This window comes from Arachis ipaensis, chromosome B10 (genome assembly GCF_059453495.1).
Source record: "Arachis ipaensis isolate K30076 ecotype BB chromosome B10, ASM5945349v1, whole genome shotgun sequence".
Classification (NCBI taxonomy): Eukaryota; Viridiplantae; Streptophyta; class Magnoliopsida; order Fabales; family Fabaceae; genus Arachis; species Arachis ipaensis.
The window spans coordinates 148621977-148642472 of NC_142435.1; the positions used below are offsets into that span (position 1 = coordinate 148621977).

The 20496-nt window shown below is 31.5% G+C and overlaps 3 protein-coding genes across 4 annotated transcripts in view; 2 read left to right on the forward strand and 1 right to left on the reverse strand.

Moving 5' to 3' along the window:
* Window positions 1–20496, reverse strand: part of LOC107622947 (G-type lectin S-receptor-like serine/threonine-protein kinase At1g34300) — a 194659-nt gene that overhangs the window by 20681 nt on the left and 153482 nt on the right. The window lies entirely within an intron of this gene.
* Window positions 3071–8836, forward strand: ATG6 (AUTOPHAGY 6). Its single transcript, XM_016325582.3, has 10 exons — window positions 3071–3554; window positions 3734–4068; window positions 4302–4472; window positions 5168–5292; window positions 5492–5540; window positions 5709–5867; window positions 6198–6283; window positions 6929–7000; window positions 7250–7399; window positions 8413–8836. Exons 1-10 carry the CDS (start codon window positions 3398–3400, stop codon window positions 8639–8641), a joined length of 1533 nt encoding a protein of 510 aa, XP_016181068.1. The 5' UTR covers window positions 3071–3397; the 3' UTR covers window positions 8642–8836.
* Window positions 11521–16596, forward strand: LOC107622528 (annexin-like protein RJ4). Of its 2 annotated transcripts, XR_015883332.1 has the most exons (7): window positions 11526–11763; window positions 11868–12013; window positions 12821–13039; window positions 14179–14391; window positions 15334–15426; window positions 15519–15775; window positions 16462–16596. XR_015883332.1 is itself a non-coding variant. In XM_016324459.2 (6 exons), exons 1-6 carry the CDS (start codon window positions 11691–11693, stop codon window positions 15720–15722), a joined length of 948 nt encoding a protein of 315 aa, XP_016179945.1. In that variant the 5' UTR covers window positions 11521–11690; the 3' UTR covers window positions 15723–15919. The 2 variants fall into 2 exon arrangements, 1 of the variants encoding a protein (XP_016179945.1); XM_016324459.2 differs by lacking the exon at window positions 16462–16596 and having other exon boundaries at window positions 11521–11763; window positions 15519–15919.

Sequence of the window (20496 nt, forward strand, 5' to 3'; positions counted from 1 at the left end):
TTAGATGTGTTTTTTTATATGTTTTCGACGTTTTTTTTATGTTTTGGATGGTTCTTTTTTTTAGACTTTTGGATGTTTCTTTTATTAATTTTCAGATTTTTTTCAATATTTTTGGATATGTCGTTTTGTTAGGTTTTAAATTTTTTAAATTGATTTTAGATCTTCTTTTTATTAGATTTTGGATGTTTTTTTTGTTATGTTTTAAATATTTCTTTTTATTAGGTTTTAGATATTCGTTTTATAATAATTTTAGATATTTATTTTTAATTGATTTTAGATGTTTCTGATGATAATTTAAAATTACATATATTAAAAAAAAATTTAAAATATGGCACAATTCATTTTTTTTGTTTTTTTTAATGTACTTATTTTTCTATTAGTTGGTTACAGTTGATTATATTCTCAGTTAGTTACCTAATAAATTTGTTAAGAAAATACAGGAGCAAAAAAAACTCCCCAATTGATGGTTGGTCAAAGAAAAGAGGAAAGTGTAATAATTATTATTAGATCACCACTACATATTTTTTACACGTAGGTGCAAATATGATTATTATTAATTAATTATATATTGAAATTACTTTTTAATTAATAAAATAAAGAGGAGGTATATTACTGATTGTTAAGAAAATATTAGTATTAAGATAATATATATTCAAATCTTGTTTTTTATTTTTTAAAAGAATATATATTTATATCCTAACCCAAATAACATTTACAAAATTTAAAGTGAGATCTTTCTATTCTAAGTGAGCTACACTCAAAATTTATTAGTCTTAGTTAGAATTATAAGTAAGCTGTGACACGCGGGTCAACCTACTCAGATAAAGAAGGGTTCGGATTTAGTGATTCGAATCCGATCCGACTTGGAAAACAAGTCACAGTTCTCTCCCACTATATCGATTAGAAAAAGTATGAGGAGTCAATGAAATATTTATACAATGTGTATAATAGAGGTTTAGGGAGTATTAGAGATATAATCATTAGTGTTACTTTTTTCTATTAGCTGAAGTTTTTGGAATGAGTAGTATCATAACATGGTATTAGAACGCTAGATCCAAAAGGTCAAGAGTTCGATTCTTGGTGAACTCCAAAATCAGTTTAAGCTTTTGGGGAGATGTTTATTATCGCTAGTACTCGGATGGTTGTTTTAGATAGTATGAGAAATGTTCATTTTGTAACTCAATAGCCCATTGTATACATTGTACAAATAGTCCATTGTCTTCCTAGCGAGATCCGGTCGGTTATTATCTAGAGAGTAATAACCAACTAAACGTAAACTAATTTTTTATATTGTAAGAAAATAAATTATCTACAATTTTTTTAGATAAGATCATCATTACAGATGATTAAATTGTCATTTTTTTCTATAGAAGTATAAATATTCTATCAGTTTAAATATTTCTTAATTCATTTTATATTTATTATTTAAATTCTTGTTAACTTAAAGCATTAGAATTCTTTAAATGTACTTTTTTTTGGATGTGTCTTTTTTTTTAGTCAATGGATTAGACAATTCACAGTCCTAAGTTACACAATAACATAAGTTCTATATTCTTCACTGAGAATTCGAACCTGAGTGCAACTCCCAACGAGATAGGTGATGTTGCCATTGATCCAAGGCCTCCGTTGCTGGACGTGTTTTTATATATACTTTTCTTTTCTTTTTTTTTTTTGGCCAAGACCCGGACCGCCAAGCCGGCCCAGATCCAAAGAGAGCAAAGCTCCAAATCCAACCCGACCCGTATTCTAAAACACACGGATTTGTAGTTTTTGTTTCCTTTGGGCCTAAGTTTTTTTTTTTTTTTTTAAAAAGAGCTTTTTTTATTTGCTCAAAATCACTCTGATGTATCATGATTTAATTGAGTGTTGCTTTGAACTAACTTAAATGTAGATATTTTAAAAAAGAAAGTAACGACCTGCAAGTATAGGTATATGTCATCGTCATATAATGATCATTGATATACACCCGACACAAAATATTTTTCATTATATTTTCAATATGATAGATATGAGACATCTATAACAATATTTCACTATCTGATTTTTTAGAAAGGCACCCTCAAGATATATATTTTTGGGCAGGCAAGTTTTGTACCTTTCATATTATATGAATTATGCTCTTGCTTTAATAATATATTAGGTTATATTTGTCATTTTGGTGATGGTATGATTCATAAAAATGCCGAGGGTATATGAAAAGTTAACTACTAAATTGATTATAAAATATTTGGTATAAATATATATATGTTATTTTTCTAATTATAGCTAAAAATCTATTAAAATTATATTCTTAAAATATTTTTTAAAAATACATATATAATATTTGATAATTTTGTCACAATCTTTATATTTTTTAGAGCTTTTTATGTTATGTTGATCTTTTATATGCATCTAAATCTTTGGAAGACATTTTTAGAAATGAATATTTTCATACATAGTAGATATAAAAAAAATTTTGCACAAACAACTAATTGTGTATTGTTACATTATCAAAAAATAATAAGTTTTTAATTATTGTCTAAAAAATTATGATTAAATTATTCTATTTTAAAAACTTTTAACTAAATTCCTACGCTAGTTTTAAATTTATAAATAAATCGTTTTTAATAACAAATGTTACAAAAATATTTTTATTCGTGTCATACTACTAATGAATATGTCTCAATACTAATGAATATGTCTCAACATGTTTTGTTAAATTAAATATTTTTTGAAAACAATAAAGACGTGATTATAAATTTAAGGTTAAATTAATCTGTCAATCTTTATAATTTTTATCAAATTTATAATTAAGTTTTTATATTTTTTTTCTTTTCAATTAAGTCTTTATAATTTATACATTGTTAATTTTGTAATTAAATTCTTATTAACAGTAAATATTAAAAAATTATAATGTGTGAATTTACTAATATACCCATACCCTTACTTTATACTTTACATAGGATTTATACCGTTTTTTTTTTTTTGTGACTATAGGATTTATACCGTTTAAATCTCCTTTCCCTTTAACTAAACCCAAATTAAAAAAGTATACAAAATTACAAATTCAATTAAAAAATTTATGGTTTTGAAAATTGGACCGAGCCCAATGGTCCAACCAGTCGAACTATGACTGAAGACTTTTAAAGTTTGAACCAGGTATTGGTGAACCTCTTGAACCGGAACTCTCAACTTTTTCCCCGCATCCGTTGTTTCCTAACCAGAATCTCTAAACGACACCGTTTCAAAAGGAGAAGGAGAAAACAACTACGACGGAAAGAAGAATTGTCAGGTTAGTAGTAGCCAAGGACTCGTGCATCTGTCTCCTCCGCCTCCGCCTCCGCTCGCCACCGCAGGTTCGTCTGCTCCCGCCGCTGCTATCGTCAAAAACTGTTTGGAGCTGGTTTAGAGAAGTATCATGAAGAAGGATGCGATGACCGATAGGACTCGGAATCGGAGCTTCCCGGTGGACCCGAATGTGCCACGATGGGTTTGTCAGAACTGTCGCAACCCTCTCTGCATCGTCGGCGTGGATTCCTACGCCGACAAGTTCTTCTCCGACCCCTCTCGCTCCGGTCAGTTAGGGTTTCTTCCCTTCCCTTCCCTTACGCCCTATATATTATATCATTTAAGAGATTATTAAATTCTTTTGTTAATTTTTCACCATTCGTTGATTTAATTGATTGCATTAATAAATCTGTAAATTGGAACATGCTGTGATATGCTTACTTGCGATGGTTTATGCCTGATAAAGGGATGCAAGGATCATCAATTCATGTTGCCAGTAGTGTGCTAAGTACGACTAAGATGGATAATTCGTATGTTGTGTTGCCGAAGCAGAAACCTCCTCGTCCTCGCTCCGGTGCGAACAGTCAGCCTGATGCTGCCGCTGCTTCGCAGCCAGGAAAGGCTATGGAGGAGTCTTTTGTTGTTGTGTACAAGTCAGAGTCTGCCTCTGATGGCAGTGGGAGCCACGTGGTTCCCAGCGGGTCTGATCACAATGGCCATTTGCAGCCTCATAATTCGGGGTTTAACTCAACTATTACTGTCCTGACTCGTGCATTTGATATTGCCACGACGCAGACACAGGTATTGATTGAAGAAACCTATAGGTAGTGTTTGAAATATGCAAAAGTAGGATTTGATGATTTGAGCTGTGAATCACTTCTTATGTTACGAATGCTATTGTTTGATTTTATTGCTTTGTCTTTGAAATCTTATCGAAATTGAAAGGAATCAATTTGGTTATGATACTTGAATACAATAGAATAAAATCGATTTCTATTATTGATTTTTGAAGCAATTAAATTGTTCCATCTCAGGTTGAGCAGCCTTTATGCCTTGACTGCATGAGGGTATTGTCTGATAAGCTTGATAAGGAGGTTGAAGATGTCAACAGGGACATTGAAGCATATGAGGCCTGTCTTAAACGTTTGGAGGGAGAAACTAGAGATGTCCTCAGTGAGGCTGACTTTCTCAAGGAGAAATTGAAGGTGCTCATCAGGTTCACTATCTCCATTGTGTTAGTTAGTTTACTATTTCTTGATCATGCAAACTGTTAGTATTTAGTGGTAATAACTGTAGAGATAAATCGATTAATAAACAATAATTGCTGCCAGTGCATGTTTGCATGATATATTGGTTGATTGTACAGTAAACTCGCATTGCAATTTGTCATCGTTTATAATTTATCTTGCCATGGTTCCATGCAAAAGGGGTGATATCACACCATAATTAATAAAATTGCAAATCTTTAATATGATAGTACACTTGATGTTGCAACTTGCAACAATAATAAGTTCTAGGAAGTTCACTTGGATATTGTTCTATGTTATCTTGAATTTTGTTAAAGCTTCCAATTCTACCCCAATCCCGAGGTAATCTGATCTTGCATATTAACTTTATCAGAATTTTATAATGCCACTTATATGTACTACATATCTAGAAATTAATGTAAACATTTTCTAATATCTATGAGATATATGCTATTTGTTTCCATCTCTAAGTGGAAATGATTGTTTTGCAGCAGCTTTAATTTCAAATCATTCTTTGCTGTGGACATATGGAATTGATATATGAGTTGTTTTTACCTTGAGAAATTCTGTTATGGTTACATCATTTTGTTTAGGATGCCATTTAATTTTTTTACCAAGCTGAATTAGTGATTTATTACTGAATGTAATTCAAGATTGAGGAAGAAGAAAGGAGGCTTGAAGCCGCCATTGAAGAATCTGAGAAGCAGAATGCTGAAGTAAAAGCTGAACTAAGGGAACTAGAGTTAAAGTCAAGCCGCTTTAAGGAATTGGAGGAACGGTATAGGTTTCCATGTTCCTTACAACGTGATATTTTTTAATAAAATGACAACATAGTTCAAGATGCTTCATAGATCCTTGATTCTTTGATCCTAAAAGAATATTTGCTACAAATGTGGAGTGATCTTTATTTCTTGTTCTCTGAAACTTTTGGATGCTTGATTTCAATCTCTGATTTCATGTGTCTGAAATTGTAACAGGTACTGGCATGAGTTTAATAATTTTCAGTTTCAATTAACTTCTTATCAGGTTTGTCAGTATTTTTTTTTTTTCCTGCCTTAGTTGAATACCCACATAATATCTACCATGGTCCATGGAAAAATTTATTCTAGCAATTTAATTAGAGCATCTCTGTTTATTGCTTTTATTTAGTGACTTTGATGTCTGAGCACTGAGCAAGAATAGTTAAATAAACAGGAGGAGAGAGATGCCATTTTGGCCAAGATTGAAGTTTCACAAGCACATTTAGAATTGTTGAAGAAAACCAATGTGCTTAATGATGCCTTCCCCATTTCACATGATGGAGAATTTGGAACCATCAACAATTTTCGACTTGGAAGGCTCCCCAAAATTCCAGTAAGATGCAATCATGTTGTGTTTCTTGTTTTAATATGTTGTTGACCCTAATGTGCATCGTCTTTGTTTCTTGATTTGCATCTTTGACATTTAGAGTAATTGACAAGCTACCATGCTATATGAATAATATTGAATACACAGTCATCAGTTTGAGTTGCAATACTATTTATTTGTTTCATGCTTTGCCCAATTTTCATTCTGGATTGTGGTCTGAAGGATCTGCTTCTTCTGAATGCTAAATTTTGCAGTTCTTCATTCCTGTTATCTTAAATATTAGTTCTTGCAAATTGAGGATTCAATCTTTTCACATGATATTTACTATTTGCATAGGTTGAATGGGATGAGATAAATGCTGCATGGGGCCAAGCTTGCCTTCTCCTCCATACAATGTGCCAGTATTTTCGACCAAAGTTTCAGTATCCATTTCATTATGCAAATAGGACTATCTTTTTTCTAGTTATTTTTAATGTAGTTGAACTTCTTCTGGGTCTTGGTGAATCCAGTTCCAAACATGTGATTGGGAATTCTTAATGCATGACTTATCAAATCCTTATTCATAGATTAAAAAAAAAGTGCTTGTTCAAATTATGTTCTTCTTACAGCTGTTATGAAGAAAATATCACAAATAATGATTTTGGAAGCATACTTCTGCTTCATGGGCATATGCATTTAATTTAAGATCTTGGAATTCAAGCTAAGGTCATATGTATTTAATTGTTAAAATCTTGTCGGAAGGCAAGCTAAACTTCATTAAGTACTGTTATCCTCTTTTGCTGTATTGCATTACATGGACACTATTGTCTACACTTTTTCCCCTCTAATTATTTTTTAATTTTGGGGATAAATTTCTTGAGATAATGTCTACAAATATTTGGTGGCAGATAGTCTAGGTTGCTGATAACAGTTTAATTAGAATTAGGATTTTTTATTTGTATCTTTTGTATTTATGGTATATTTGTAGGTTTTTAATTGTGTTGAATTTTTATGGCTAACTGAAACTTTGTCCTAAATGTTTACACATCTCATTGGGCATTTGATATCCTTAATCCATCGATCTTTAGATATCGGATAAAAATAATTCCTATGGGCAGCTACCCTCGTATCACAGATAGCAACAACAGTACCTATGAGCTGTAAGTATGCTACATGTTGTTTTTGTTTTGGCCGTTTTTTATTTGTCTTTATTTGGAATATAACATTTGATTTAGTCTTAAGTGGAGTCAAAATCTGAAGTATAATGTTTGAAGGGATGTCAGATTCAACTGGCTGGCTGATAGCAAATTCAAATTGTCCAGCATTCAGTTATATACATTTATATACAGAGTTCAGTCATGGTTGATTTGTTTCAAAACAATCATCATTGGATGGGGTTGATTTTGCAGGTTTGGTCCAGTGAACTTGTTCTGGAGTACACGCTATGACAAAGCAATGACATTGTTTTTGGCATGCCTCAAGGATTTTGCAGAATTTGCCAAGTCCAAAGATCAAGAAAATAATATTCCCCCTGAGAAATGTTTCAAACTTCCATACAAGTAAGTACCATCGCATATAATACTGATACATATTAATTGTAGTGAGTTTTATCTTTGGACACTGACCAAATGCCTAAAAGTTTACCTTCCACTGTTTCACATTGAGATCATCATTACTCTTAATTGTTGGATGAAGAGAAATTTGGTGTTGGTGTCATCAAATTTAAATCCTTTTGAATTACATTTCATGCCTTTTGCTAAGTATGCTGATGAAGAATTATGGAGGGAATAATACCCAAGGCGTTCATTTTGCGCTGATCTCTGAGAGAGTAATGTGATGTGACTCAAGGCATAACTTATGATATCCATGAGCATGTTGTTTAATTAGTCATAGCTGATGGAATTTATGTTGCTTTTGAACAAATGCATGAGATTTACAGCTCTTCAAGTCTTTTCTGCAAAGAGGAAAGAACCAAACTAAGCCTGCTCTGTGTCCATAATCTCTTCTGGTGCATATCCAGGCTGGATTTCCATCTCTGCTCTTCCCTTTCTTTATTAAATACAAAAATACAGACAGTAGACTGTAGAATGGGAATGAGCTAAGCTTTACTATGTTTGTGCTTTGACGTGGACTGGTATTTATGAACAATTCTTTACATGCCTTCATATCAGATCTCTAAATCATGTTTAGTGATTGGTAAATTTTGCTTATCTATAAATAGTTTGTGAGCTGAGTTTTTCACGGATAATAGTTTTCGAAATTTCTCTGAAGGTTTGCTTTTTCAAGACCTTTACATTTGGGCGATGACTCTTGCATTAAATTTTATCCAAACAAATTTCTCCTTTACTGGAGAGCCCAAAGTTGGTTGCAAAATAGAATAAACTTTCACATGGGTCAAAAGTTGCTTCATTGTAATGTAAAGCTTCACCGTTTCTTTCACGGAGGGCTTAATGACGTACATCCAGTTATTCATATTTCGACGATTCACGCCTTTTTTTTTTGTTTCCAGTATTGGGTATACTTGTTAGTTTGTGGTATTTAACAAATGACAGATTTTTGGGATGATTTGCAGGATTGATAATGACAAAGTGGAAAACTATTCCATCACTCAAAGCTTCAATAAGCAGGAAAACTGGACAAAAGCTCTCAAGTACACCCTTTGCAATTTGAAATGGGCTCTCTATTGGTTTGTTGGGAACACCAACTTTCAACCTCTTTCAGCAATCGTATCTTCACATTCTGAAGTGCCTGCTGTAGGTTCTTTGTACACAAAGCGAGGCACTGAACCCAACAAGTCTTAATCTTCAAACCTTGAACATATGCTAGCTAGGTTTTAGGCTGACACCACACCTAAATGTGTACATAGAAATATTTAGTTTTTAGAATACCATGGTGTGACAAGTATTCAACATTTGATATTGAATGTGGAAATCTATTCAATAGCTATAGAAGTATAGAACTTCTCTTCCTATACAAAGTTCAGTGTTAAACATAAACTGCTCTTTTTCTTTTAGGTACATCAGCATAAACTTTTATCTAAAGGAAGACCAATTTCTTTGGAAATTCAGTGTACATATTATTATTATTATTATTATTACCACCACCACCACCACCACTAATTTTGTTTTAGTAGGAAGAAATCGGACCGTCCGATTTCATTGCAGAGAGAGAGGGACACAAATCGAACGGTCCGATTTATGTGGAGTAGAATTTCATGGATACTGAAATCGGACCCAGGTTTTTTGCCAGTACACAAATCGGATCCAGGGTTTTCTGTCAATACACAAATCGGACCCAGGGTTTTCAGTACCTCCAATCGGACGGTCCGACTTGTCTTGCGCAGTCCTCATATCCTGGTAAAACACCATATACCCTCATAATTCTGCTATACACCAACCCTCTCTCCATATTAAAATTGAAAAGTTCTTAAAAGTAATGTTGGGTTCAAGTTATATATATTCACATTCTCTCCATATTAAAATTGAAAAGTTCTTAAAAGTAATGTTGGGTTCAAGTTATATATATTCACATTTCTAAAGGAATGTTTATAAAATGCTATGATGTTATGGAAAAAAAGAGAATCCTACATCATCTACTGTCAGTGGTTCCCCCATGCAAACACTAAAAGACGAAAACCCCCCTCATTTTCATGACATGATCACATGAAACATCACTACCTGTCACGAATCTCCTCAGAGAAAATTAAACTAGCCTTAATCAGTTGAACCTGCTTTTGCTTTTCTTAATGCCAAAGGAGTCTTCTGAATTTAGAATTATATACTAAATATGATAATCGTTTAGAGGACGTTAACTCCAAGGAACCATTGGCACTATTATATAAACATAGCACATTATTGCTTCACCCAATTACACAAATACACATACACAAGTACCTCAATTTCATTATGGCTACCCTTATTGTTTTCACCCAACCATCTCCTGTTGAAGATGCTGAGGCTCTACATAAGGCTTTCAAAGGTATCATCATATATATAATAATTTTTTACATTTTTTATTTATTTTATTATAATTAAAATTTATGTCTATAATTTATGTGCTGTACCTGTGATCAATTTATTATTATTATTATTATTATTATTATTATTATTATTATTAGGGTAAAGTATATTTTTTGTCCCTGAAGTTTGATAAAAGTTTCAAAAATACGCCTAAGTTTTATTTTGTTTCAATTTTGTCTCAAAAGTTTTCGATTTGCATCAAATATACCCTTGACGGGTAATTTTTCAAAAAATTTAAGATCAATTCAATAATAATCTCATAAGAACAACCCTCAACATAAGCAAATCAAGTATCATTTTCATGCATTATTGTTAGATTGGTCTTAAATTTTTTGAAAATTTAGCCGTCAGGGATATATTTGATGCAAATCGAAAACTTTTGAGACAAAATTGAAACAAAATAACTTAAGGATATTTTTAAAACTTTTGCCAAACTTTAAGGATAAAAATATATTTTACCCTTATTATTATTATTATTATTATTATTATTATTATTATTATTATTATTATGCGGTTCACATTGTTTGATACACTAAATACAAAAATGCATTGGGTGAAGTAGCAGTACTGCTGCTGCTGCACAGATTAAAATGACATAAAGTTCACTCATGAATACTCATACTCTTGTCTGTTTATTGAAGTTCAAAAATCAAAACTTCAAACTTAAATTTAATTTTAATTTTAGCTTTTAAAATTTCTACTCAAATATTAAGATTATTATTAACACTAGATATTATATATATATAAATTAATTTATAAATCCAACTCATGTCAAGTTTTTTAGTTGTGTTATACTTAGGTTGTATTTGGATATTGTTTCTAAGACAAAAATATCGAGATAAAGATATAAACACTAATAAATATATATATATATATATATATATTTGAAATATTACTTGAAAGACAGAAAAATATGCACTGTCTTCAAGTGAAATACAACTCACATGCTTATCGATGATTTCCAAGACCTTGGTTAGTTGGTATTGATGCTGATTCAATATTCAGGACAATTGGACAAAAACAAACTTAGAATTCACTAGAAAGTAGATAGATACCATTAACATCATTACAATTATTAAGAACTCGTATATATCCATATATATTTTTCAATTTTCTATTGATATTAGGTCCAAATATATGCAATGTAATATTATTCAACTTTAGTCCTTTGTGTTTCCGGAAATTGATTTGTCATTTTCATCTTTTGGGTTATATTTATTAGTAATATAGATTTTTAGTATCATTTGATAATTTACCTAATTTAAAATCAAAATTTATTAGAAATATATTTATCAAAATATCCTTATTTAATAATCAATTTAGCTAAATATTCACACGAAAATATCTTTATATGAATAACAATTAAGATTTAAACACGTATTATATTAAACGGTTTAGTCAAATATATTAAATTATTTATCAGTTATTAACTAACATTTTTACCACCAATTTATAGTTTTAATGTTTTATTTATAGAAATGTTATTTGTACACCAAAATCAGCCACTAAAATCAGCCACTAATGTATTTGTATATAAATATATCTGTGGTATAATTTATTTTCAATATATATTTCAACATGTATTTTATACTGGTAGTTGACTTTGGTGACTAATTTTGGTCTACACGTAAAATAACCTTTTTATTTTCTACGAGGTTAACACTGTACAGAGAGAAAAAATAAAAAGAAAACTCATAATAAATATTACATTGAATGATATTAAAAATTAGAGGCAGAATGATATTATAAATATATATATATATATATATAGAAGAGCTTTGAAGTTAAACTCATCATCATAAATTCAGAATCGGCAGCAAAATATTAAACTATGGCAACTCTTATTGCTCCCAGCAACCATTCCTCAGCTGAAGATGCTGAAGCTCTCCAAAAAGCATTCAAAGGTGTAAATAGGATCATCATAATCATCATAATCATCATCATCATCATCTAGAAGCTCTGGTGATTTTCTTAATCTAAATTTGATGATAGTTTTTGAACTGTGCAGGATGGGGAGCTGATGATAAGACCATTATAGCAATTCTTGGACACAGAAATGTTCATCAGAGGCAGCAAATCAGAAAAGCTTATGAGGAGCTTCACCAAGAGGATCTCATTAAGCGACTCGAATCCGAGATCTCTGGTGACTTTGAGGTATAATATTTTTTTGGTTAGGATTGAAGTTTTCATGAGTAATATACTTTGTGTAATAATCTAACAAATAAATGTTAGTTTGTTAGACAAAGTGCCACTAATGTTTTTTTTGACAGAAATATTTTCGCCACAATAAAAAGAAGTTTAAGGTTTAAAAATTAAAATTAGAGATATAATCGTTTATATTAAGGTATTACAATTTTTATGACCAAAAGTGTAAACTTATTTTAGCGGAAGCATTAATTAGGATTTTAAAAGTTGTGATTTTTATACCTGGGTTGCCATAATAAATTTTGGTTACGGTAGAGTTGAACTTCAAGACTAATTTTAAAGAATTTTGGTTACAATAGAGTTGAACTTCAAGACTAGTTTCTCTCCTTTCCTTTCTTTCAGACCTTCATCAGATGGCAGTTTTTCTGTAATTTCAGTGAGTAGAAACTGTAAAGACCTAGTGTGTATTGAGACAGAGAGAGGACAACCTTTTATGTGTTATTATCTTTAAATCTAATGCGTCTATCAAACAGTAGAATTAACGGATGAGATTAAATCATTAATAGTTTATAGATAATTACAATTAGACCACAACAGAAGTTTAAATTTACAATAAATTTCCAACACAAAAGTTCTAAAAAAAAAGTCTATGCAAATTTCACCTGAACTTAAAAGAAATTCTTGCTTAAAAAAATATAATAAACATATAACTATTTACGTATCTCTTTTTAAACGAATGCACTTTAGATATAAAATGGTGTTGATAGTGATTTTGAATACTTAACATGGATGTGATTTGATCCTAACTCAATTCAGAGAGCTATGTATCGTTGGATGTTGGAACCTGCTGATCGAGATGCTGTTCTAGCGAATGTAGCAATCAGAAATGGGAAGAAAGATTTTCATGTAATTGCGGAAATCGCTTGTGTTTTATCTGCTGAAGAGCTTTTGGCAGTGAGGCGTGCCTATCGCCACCGCTACAAGCGTTCCTTGGAAGAAGATGTGGCTGCTAACACCACTGGCCACCTTCGCGAGGCAAGTCGTTTTCTATAAATGTTTAAAATACTGACAAATCTATAAATGTTTTTAATTCGATTTTTATACTTTTTTTTTTAATTGGATTCTTACATTTTTTTTATTTAGATCTTTGTACTAATTTTTTTTAGTTGGTCCCTATACAATTAAACCAATTACTATCAAGATGGATCTAATTAAAAAAAAATTCGTGCAAAGACTAAATTAAGAAAAAAAGTATAAAAGTATAGAAACCTAATTAAAAATTTTGCAAAAAAAAATTAATCATTGAAATACTTTTACCACAATGCCACCATCTTTCATAAATAATTCGAAATTAGTTTTGTTTATTTATGAATAAATTTGCCAGTATTATCAATTTTTATAAATAAAAATAGAGGAAGTATAGAGAGTCAATGGAGTATCTGTACAATGTGTATAATGAATTGTATTGTGTTTGATTCAGTAGGATATCAGATGTTTATTATCCTGATACCCGGATGATTATTTTAGATAATATGGATGTATTGTGTTTGATAAATTAGTGATATTTTACTCTGAATGTTGATTTTTAACTCATATTGGGCCAAATAAACAGTCCATTGTACACATTGTACAGATATTCTATTGGCTCTCTAGTGAGATTCATAAAAATAATAGGAGAAAGTATAGGGAGCCAATGATTTAAGCGTACAATGTGTACAATGAAGGTTTAGAAAGTATTAGAGATATGATTATTAGTGTTACATTGTCCTGTCAGGTTATGCTTTTGGGATGAGTGGTTTCAGGACATAGTATAAGAGTTCTAGATCCGGAAAGTTAAGAGTTCGAATCTTGGTGAACCCAAAATTAACTTTTTATAACATGAGATGTTTATTATCCCTAGTATTCGGATGGTTATTCTGGATAGTATAGGTGATGTTCATTTTATTCATAAACCAAAGATTTAGCCCATTGTACACATTGTATACTTAGGCTATTGGCTCCTTAGCACTACTCAAATAATAGTTTTATTTAATGAAAAAATAATGTTTTGGTCAACTGTTAATTTATTCAGTTAATCATTAACTTTTTAAAAAATTATTAATTTAATCATGTATATTTTACACAATCACCATCATCATCACCACCATTGTGTAAATGTTGTTGAATTTGAGCAGCTTTTGGTTGGATTAGTAAGCTCATTTAGGTATGAGGGTGATGAGATAAATGCAAGACTTGCACAGAGTGAAGCCAATATTCTCCATGAAACTGTGAAAGAGAAGAAAGGAAACTATGAAGAAGCCATTAGGATTCTTACTACAAGAAGCAAGACTCAGCTTGTTGCTACTTTCAACCGCTACAGAGATGAGCATGCCATTTCCATCAGCAAGGTTTTTTTTCATTTTCAAAAGTTTTAATAATATATATATTATTCGGTAGAGTGTACGGTGGCTATTATTAAAATAATATATTTTTTTTAATTTGAAAAATAGTAGTAGTATTACAAAAATATTAAAAAAATACGATTTAATTTTAATAATACTTATTGCTAAACCTAAAATTGTATAGCTACCATAACATGCGCTATATTATTCTTTACTAATATTGATGTCTTTATATTATCACAAAAATAAGAAAAAATAAAAAATAGATTTCTGAGTTTATATTCCGAAGAAAAATATTTTTTTTATTAATTAAAAATATAAAAAGTATTTTTTATTTTCTAAAACGCAAGACATTTAAGTCTTTTTAAAAGACCTATTTGTCGTTATATATTTTGGACGGAGGATTTAAGGTAGCGTTTGTTTTGAGGTACTGAGACAGAGATTGACACTTAATATCATATTTGTTGGTTTAGAGACTGGTATTAAAATTTCTGTCTTTGTCTACAAAATTTCAGTATTTCAGTACTTTCAAAAAGTGGGAATACAGGAGACTAACATTTTTAGAGATAGAGACTGAAACTTTAATAACATTTTATATGTAAAATACCCTCATTTTAATTAATTAATTCTAATTTTACCCATTGTGCAAAATAAATTAGAGTTTTATTCTTATTTCAATTTCTGTCTCCCATTTTATACCAAATAAAATACTGAAAATTATTTCAATCTCTGTCTCTCTTAATCTCAATCTTTCTATTTCTGTCTCTCCACCAAACGCTACCAAAATATCTCACATTTTAAAAACTAAAAGACGTTTTTGTTTAATTAATCAAGAACTCATCTATCTTCTAATTATAAAGTCAGAAATCTATTATCTTTAATTTCTCTAAAAATAATTATGTCTCTTTTTACACTTAAGATCCTTTAATTTCTCTGTGATATCTACAGAAATTGCTAGACAATCAAGCTTCTGATGATTTCTACAAGGCATTGCACACTGCAATTCGTTGCATCAATGACCACAAAAAGTACTATGAAAAGGTCAGCTTCAAAAATTTCTAAATGCATCCATAACATTATTAATTTCATGGCGATTAGAACTAATGAGTTCTTGTTTGATTTGTTGTATACAGGTTCTGCGCAACGCGATAAAAAAGGTTGGGACCGACGAGGATGCGCTGAGCCGAGTCGTGGTGACAAGGGCTGAGAAGGATCTTAGGGACATCAAAGAACTGTATTACAAGAGAAACAGTGTTCATCTTGAGGATGCTGTTGCCAAAGAAACTTCAGGGGACTACAAGAAGTTCCTTCTCACATTGTTGGGAAAACAGGACTGAAAATATTAACACTTCTAATTAATTAATTAAGGGTTTGTGTGTGTTGGTTTTTAGTTCCTGTTGATTTGGTTTCAGTTGCTTTTGGTTCTCTAGCATGCATGAGTCTGTTTTTAGAGTATTTGTCTCTTTTATTGTCCTTTGTTTGTTGTAGTTGTGAACTTAAGTTAATAAAATTCTATGTTTAGTAGTTTATGGAATGCTATTATTGCAATTTATCACTTGGATTAAAAAATCAGTCACCAAATTAATTATCGTATAAAATGTGTTCAGGTCTCATCCAAACCGGTTGAAGTACAGCGGGGTATTCGATCACAAAAATAGGGATATCTACAAAAATATTCCGACACTCAAATCAGAGAAGTAGGAGTAAAGTGTTTAGGTTAAATAGTTCATATCTTGGGCTACATAGTGGTATAAGCTGGAGTTGGTGAGATTGTGAGGGTCTTGGATTATTTAGAACAAAATACATATAAAATATATAATATAAATATATAAAAGATAATATAATAACTAATTTTATAATTAATTTTTAGTATATATATAATATTTTACTTTGCATTGTGTACGAAGAATAATGAAAGGCAAAGTTAATTAAGAGCTATCTATCTTTTTGTGACTTACATTAACATATCAACCTAAACAATTTTGTTAGTCACACAGCCCTTTGTGTTAATTAAAATCACAAATCATCATATGAGAAGTCGGTAAGGGTTTGTATGTGTTGGTTTTTACATTTTAGTTCCTGTTGATTTGGTTTCAGTTGTTTTTGGTTCTCTAGCATGCATGAGTCTGTTTTTACAGAGTATTTGTCTCTTTTATTGTCCTTTATTTGTTGTAGTTGCGGACTTAAGTTAATAAAATTCCATGTTTAGTAGTTTATGGAATGTCATTATTACTCTTTATCAGTTGGTTATTATGGGTTAATAGTCAAATTAGTTTTTAAAAGATAAATCATTTTTTAAAATCATTCTTGAATGATTTTTTTAATCAAATTAGTCCCCAAATAATTTAAAATCAATCGCGTTGGTCATTCTGTCAATGGATTAACAGATTCCGTTAACATTTGGCCACGTGGATCATTAAGTTACTAACGATGACATTAAAACGACGCCGTTTTGATTATTATAAGTCCCTAGTTCAAACACAACGTCGTTTAACATTTAGTGGAGCTTCATCTCCTTCTATTTATAGCTTCACTCAGTCACTCTCTATTCTTTAACCACTCAAAAAATGAAGAAAGAAGGCGACAAAGCTCCGGTCAAAGGAAAGAAGACGGTGCTATCATCGGCGATGCAGTGAGTAGTGTGATTGCGTTCGTTGTGTGTGAGAGGCTACCATCACACCATCGTGGAAGGCACTGTCATCTGCAAGAGAGATAATCAATGTTTCTTTCAATGGGTTTCAGGTTGGATTCTTTTTGTTGGTGCCTGGTGGTAATGTTAGGGTTTTGATTGATTCTTATTAAACTACTCTTTTACTTTAGCCGATGACAACAATAAAGTGTGTGTTTGGATTACAGTTTGCAAACGAGAGTTTGCATAAAATTGATTTTGCAAACTTGATTTTGATCAAAAGTAAGTTTGTGTTAAAGTGATTTATGTTTGGTAATTTTTGTATCAAAATAGATTATAGTAAAATAAATGTTGTTTGGCTTATACCATTCAAAATCACTTTTAGATAAAAATTTACTAAAATGGACATCAACTTAGATTTTTTTTTATATTATCCTATTGTTTTAATTTAGATATTTAAATAGATTTTATTAGTTAATTTTATAATAAAATTAATATTTACTTACTAAAATAAAAATAACATATAAAAATAGACAAAATATATTTTTAAATAAAAATAAAAAATATAAATTTTAGATATATATATATATATATATATATATATATATATATATATATATAAGAATATTTAATCAAATATGTTATATTTTTTAAGTATTAAATGTTACTTTAGTATTTTTTTTACATCGTACTCTTATTCTAGTACTTTCAATAATCTTATTCTTAATATTAATTTGAAATCCAACGTTTATGATTTTATTATTATATATGATTAATTTTTTATTTAATTTATCTTTTTTAATGGAATCATAATATATATTATAAAAAATTACACGAAAACATAGTATAGGAAAATTACAATTATAAAAGATAGTACTGAAAATAATAAAAAAAAATTAAATATTTACTTTATAGTGATTGAAACAAATCTGAAAGTTCTTAACGATCTTTTTATATAATATACTTTTAGTATTTTTAGTACTCTTTTTTTAGTATGTTATAATTTTTTACTATTATTATTATTTACAGTTAATTTTTTTATTTAATTTACTTTACCTAATAGAATTAATAAATCATATTATAAAAAGATAATAACAAACATAATACACAAAAATCACGATTATAAAAGTGTATAATGTCAAACAAACAGTTAAAAAAATGAAAATAATAAATAATAGAAAAATAGAGCTCGTATAAATAGAAATAACAAGAATTTTATAAATAATACAATAACATATACAAAGGATAAAGTTGGTAAAAGGTAAATAAAAGGTTAGTATCTATAACTAAAAGTCCGTTAAGAAAACGCAGAAGCTAAAAATAGTTGCTTCTTGTAAACGTTGGTTTTGGCAGCAGAATCACTTCTGCGTTCATGAGAAAAAAATTTGCCAAACCAAAAGTTGAAACTTTCAAGAAATTTAAACGTGTTTCTTCCATTCCAACGGGTTTCCCAAACACACCCAAAGAAGTCTAGTGTCCCACAAATTCAACCCAACAGAATACATAAATTCAGTTACAATTTTAGTCTTTATTATTTTATCTTATCTTATCTTTAGTTGTTCTTATCTTATCTTTATTCCTATATATATTTAGTTTTATTTTCATAATACAATTCAATTCAATCAATCAACAATTAATAATCCTTAAAAAAAGGTTTCTCTTAGGCCTTACTAAACTACAGGGGAGAGAAAGAGTACGTACTCCGTACTCAGAGAGAATGAGAGAAGGAGAGAGAATGAGTGTTTGAGGGCGAAACACAGTGAGCATGGCGGCCATGCCGTCGGAAGAGATAAGGGGGAGAGTGTGGGTGGGGGTGCATCCGGTGTCAAGGAGGGTTTTTCACGAGGGGATTTTTCAAATCCTACAAAGATCTCCTTTAGAGATAAAGTCATTGGTCCAGAGAAATCGAAGGCGTTTGCACTTGCAGGATCTCTATCTGGGGATAGTATAGCCACGGTGGTGGGCAAGCAGGGCGATTCCCAACCTCCATGTATAAACTTCACTGAAGAAGCCAAGCTTTGTTTGGCAGAGCCTTATCGAGAAGCTTTAGTGATTAAGGTTCTTGATAAAAATTATAGTTACACAGCTCTTTCACACAAGCTTCGGATGGTTTGGCGCATCAAAGGTGGCTTTGATCTGCTTGATGTGGGGTTTGGGTACTTCATGGTAAAATTCGATGCATGTGAAGATCATGAGAAGGTCATGCTTGGTGGTCCGTGGTTGATTGAGGGGCACTATGTTGCTGTAAAACCGTGGGATATAGATTTTCGGCCATGTGAGCAATCCTTCGAGTCTACGCTTGTATGGGTTCGGATTTCGGGGCTCCCAATCTGGTGCTATCAGGAACAGGCCATGATGCGTATTGCTTCTGCAATAGGAGTTCCCATCAAAGTGGACTTAGCCACTAAATTGGCTGAGAGAGGACGATATGCTCGAGTATGTGTTCAAATAAATTTAGGACTGCCAGTGATCAAGCATATCATTGTGGAAGGCGTAACTCATGTAGTGGAGTATGAAAGTTTAAATTTAATTTGTAACTCTTGTGCACGTTATGGTCACGATATGGCACAGTGCTTGGGTAGAGACTCTAGGAAAGGAAAGAGTGTTGATTCCGATGCCACCAAGCCACGGGACGGTACAAAGGCAGTGCCACATCCTGAGACCAAAAGTCACAATTCAAATGAAGTAGAACCTAATGTGGTAGGTGGCGTTACTGGCGAGAATCCTGCATCGAATTTGCAAGAAGATTTGGAGGCTAATAATTTGGAAAGAAATAATGTTGAGGAGGCTTGCATGCATGATGAACCAGGCTGGGAGCAAGTTGTGAGGAAAGGTAAAACCAAGCTGGGTCAGAAGCAATCTAACAAGGTCCAAAGAGGCATTCAATCCAGAATCGATTCGGGTAGAGTAATCAGGCCCACCATTCACTTCTCTCACACGAATGGATCAAGCTCCTATCGTGCTAGGGTCGGGTCACGAGTCAAGGTCGGACACAGCGCTTCCCGTGTTGGTGAGACGTCGATCTCCTCAACCCGACACACCCCAGTGCCTTGCGGGTCCTCTCTCCGGAAACGACCAAGGCCGGGTTCCCTACAGAGCTCGCCAGTTGAGAAGAATGGAGGCACGGTGGTGAAAGCATCGTCATGTCTTCCTGCAACCGTGAAGGAGGGTGTTACCGTGGCGGTTCCATTGGAGAAGGAAGGCGCATTGCCGGCTGTTACTGCGTCGGTAGGCGGGATTAAGGAGATATTCCAGGGAGATCCGGCAAACCTGAAGGTCACGGGAGTCACTTTCGCTGGGCAAGCCTCGGTTTGAGGTTGGTGAAGCACTTTGATTTCCTTGTTTTATATTTTTATATTTTATATTATGGATAGTTTAAATATAATAGCTTGGAATATTAGGGATGCTTCTAATAAGTTAGCCCGGGTGAATTGTAAAGAGCTGGTTAGGAAATTTAAACCTGTAATTTTTATTGTGGTTGA

Bases quoted from the DNA above. Each gene is read 5' to 3' on its own strand.
- ATG6 (XM_016325582.3), top strand. From the start codon at position 3,398: ATGAAGAAGGATGCGATGACCGATAGGACTCGGAATCGGAGCTTCCCG. The intron at 4,069-4,301 runs GTATTGATTGAA...GTTCCATCTCAG, and splicing joins TTGCCACGACGCAGACACAG to GTTGAGCAGCCTTTATGCCT. The intron at 6,284-6,928 runs GTATCCATTTCA...ATCGATCTTTAG, and splicing joins TATTTTCGACCAAAGTTTCA to ATATCGGATAAAAATAATTC.
- LOC107622528 (XM_016324459.2), top strand. From the start codon at position 11,691: ATGGCAACTCTTATTGCTCCCAGCAACCATTCCTCAGCTGAAGATGCT. The intron at 11,764-11,867 runs GTGTAAATAGGA...TGAACTGTGCAG, and splicing joins TCTCCAAAAAGCATTCAAAG to GATGGGGAGCTGATGATAAG. The intron at 12,014-12,820 runs GTATAATATTTT...AACTCAATTCAG, and splicing joins AGATCTCTGGTGACTTTGAG to AGAGCTATGTATCGTTGGAT.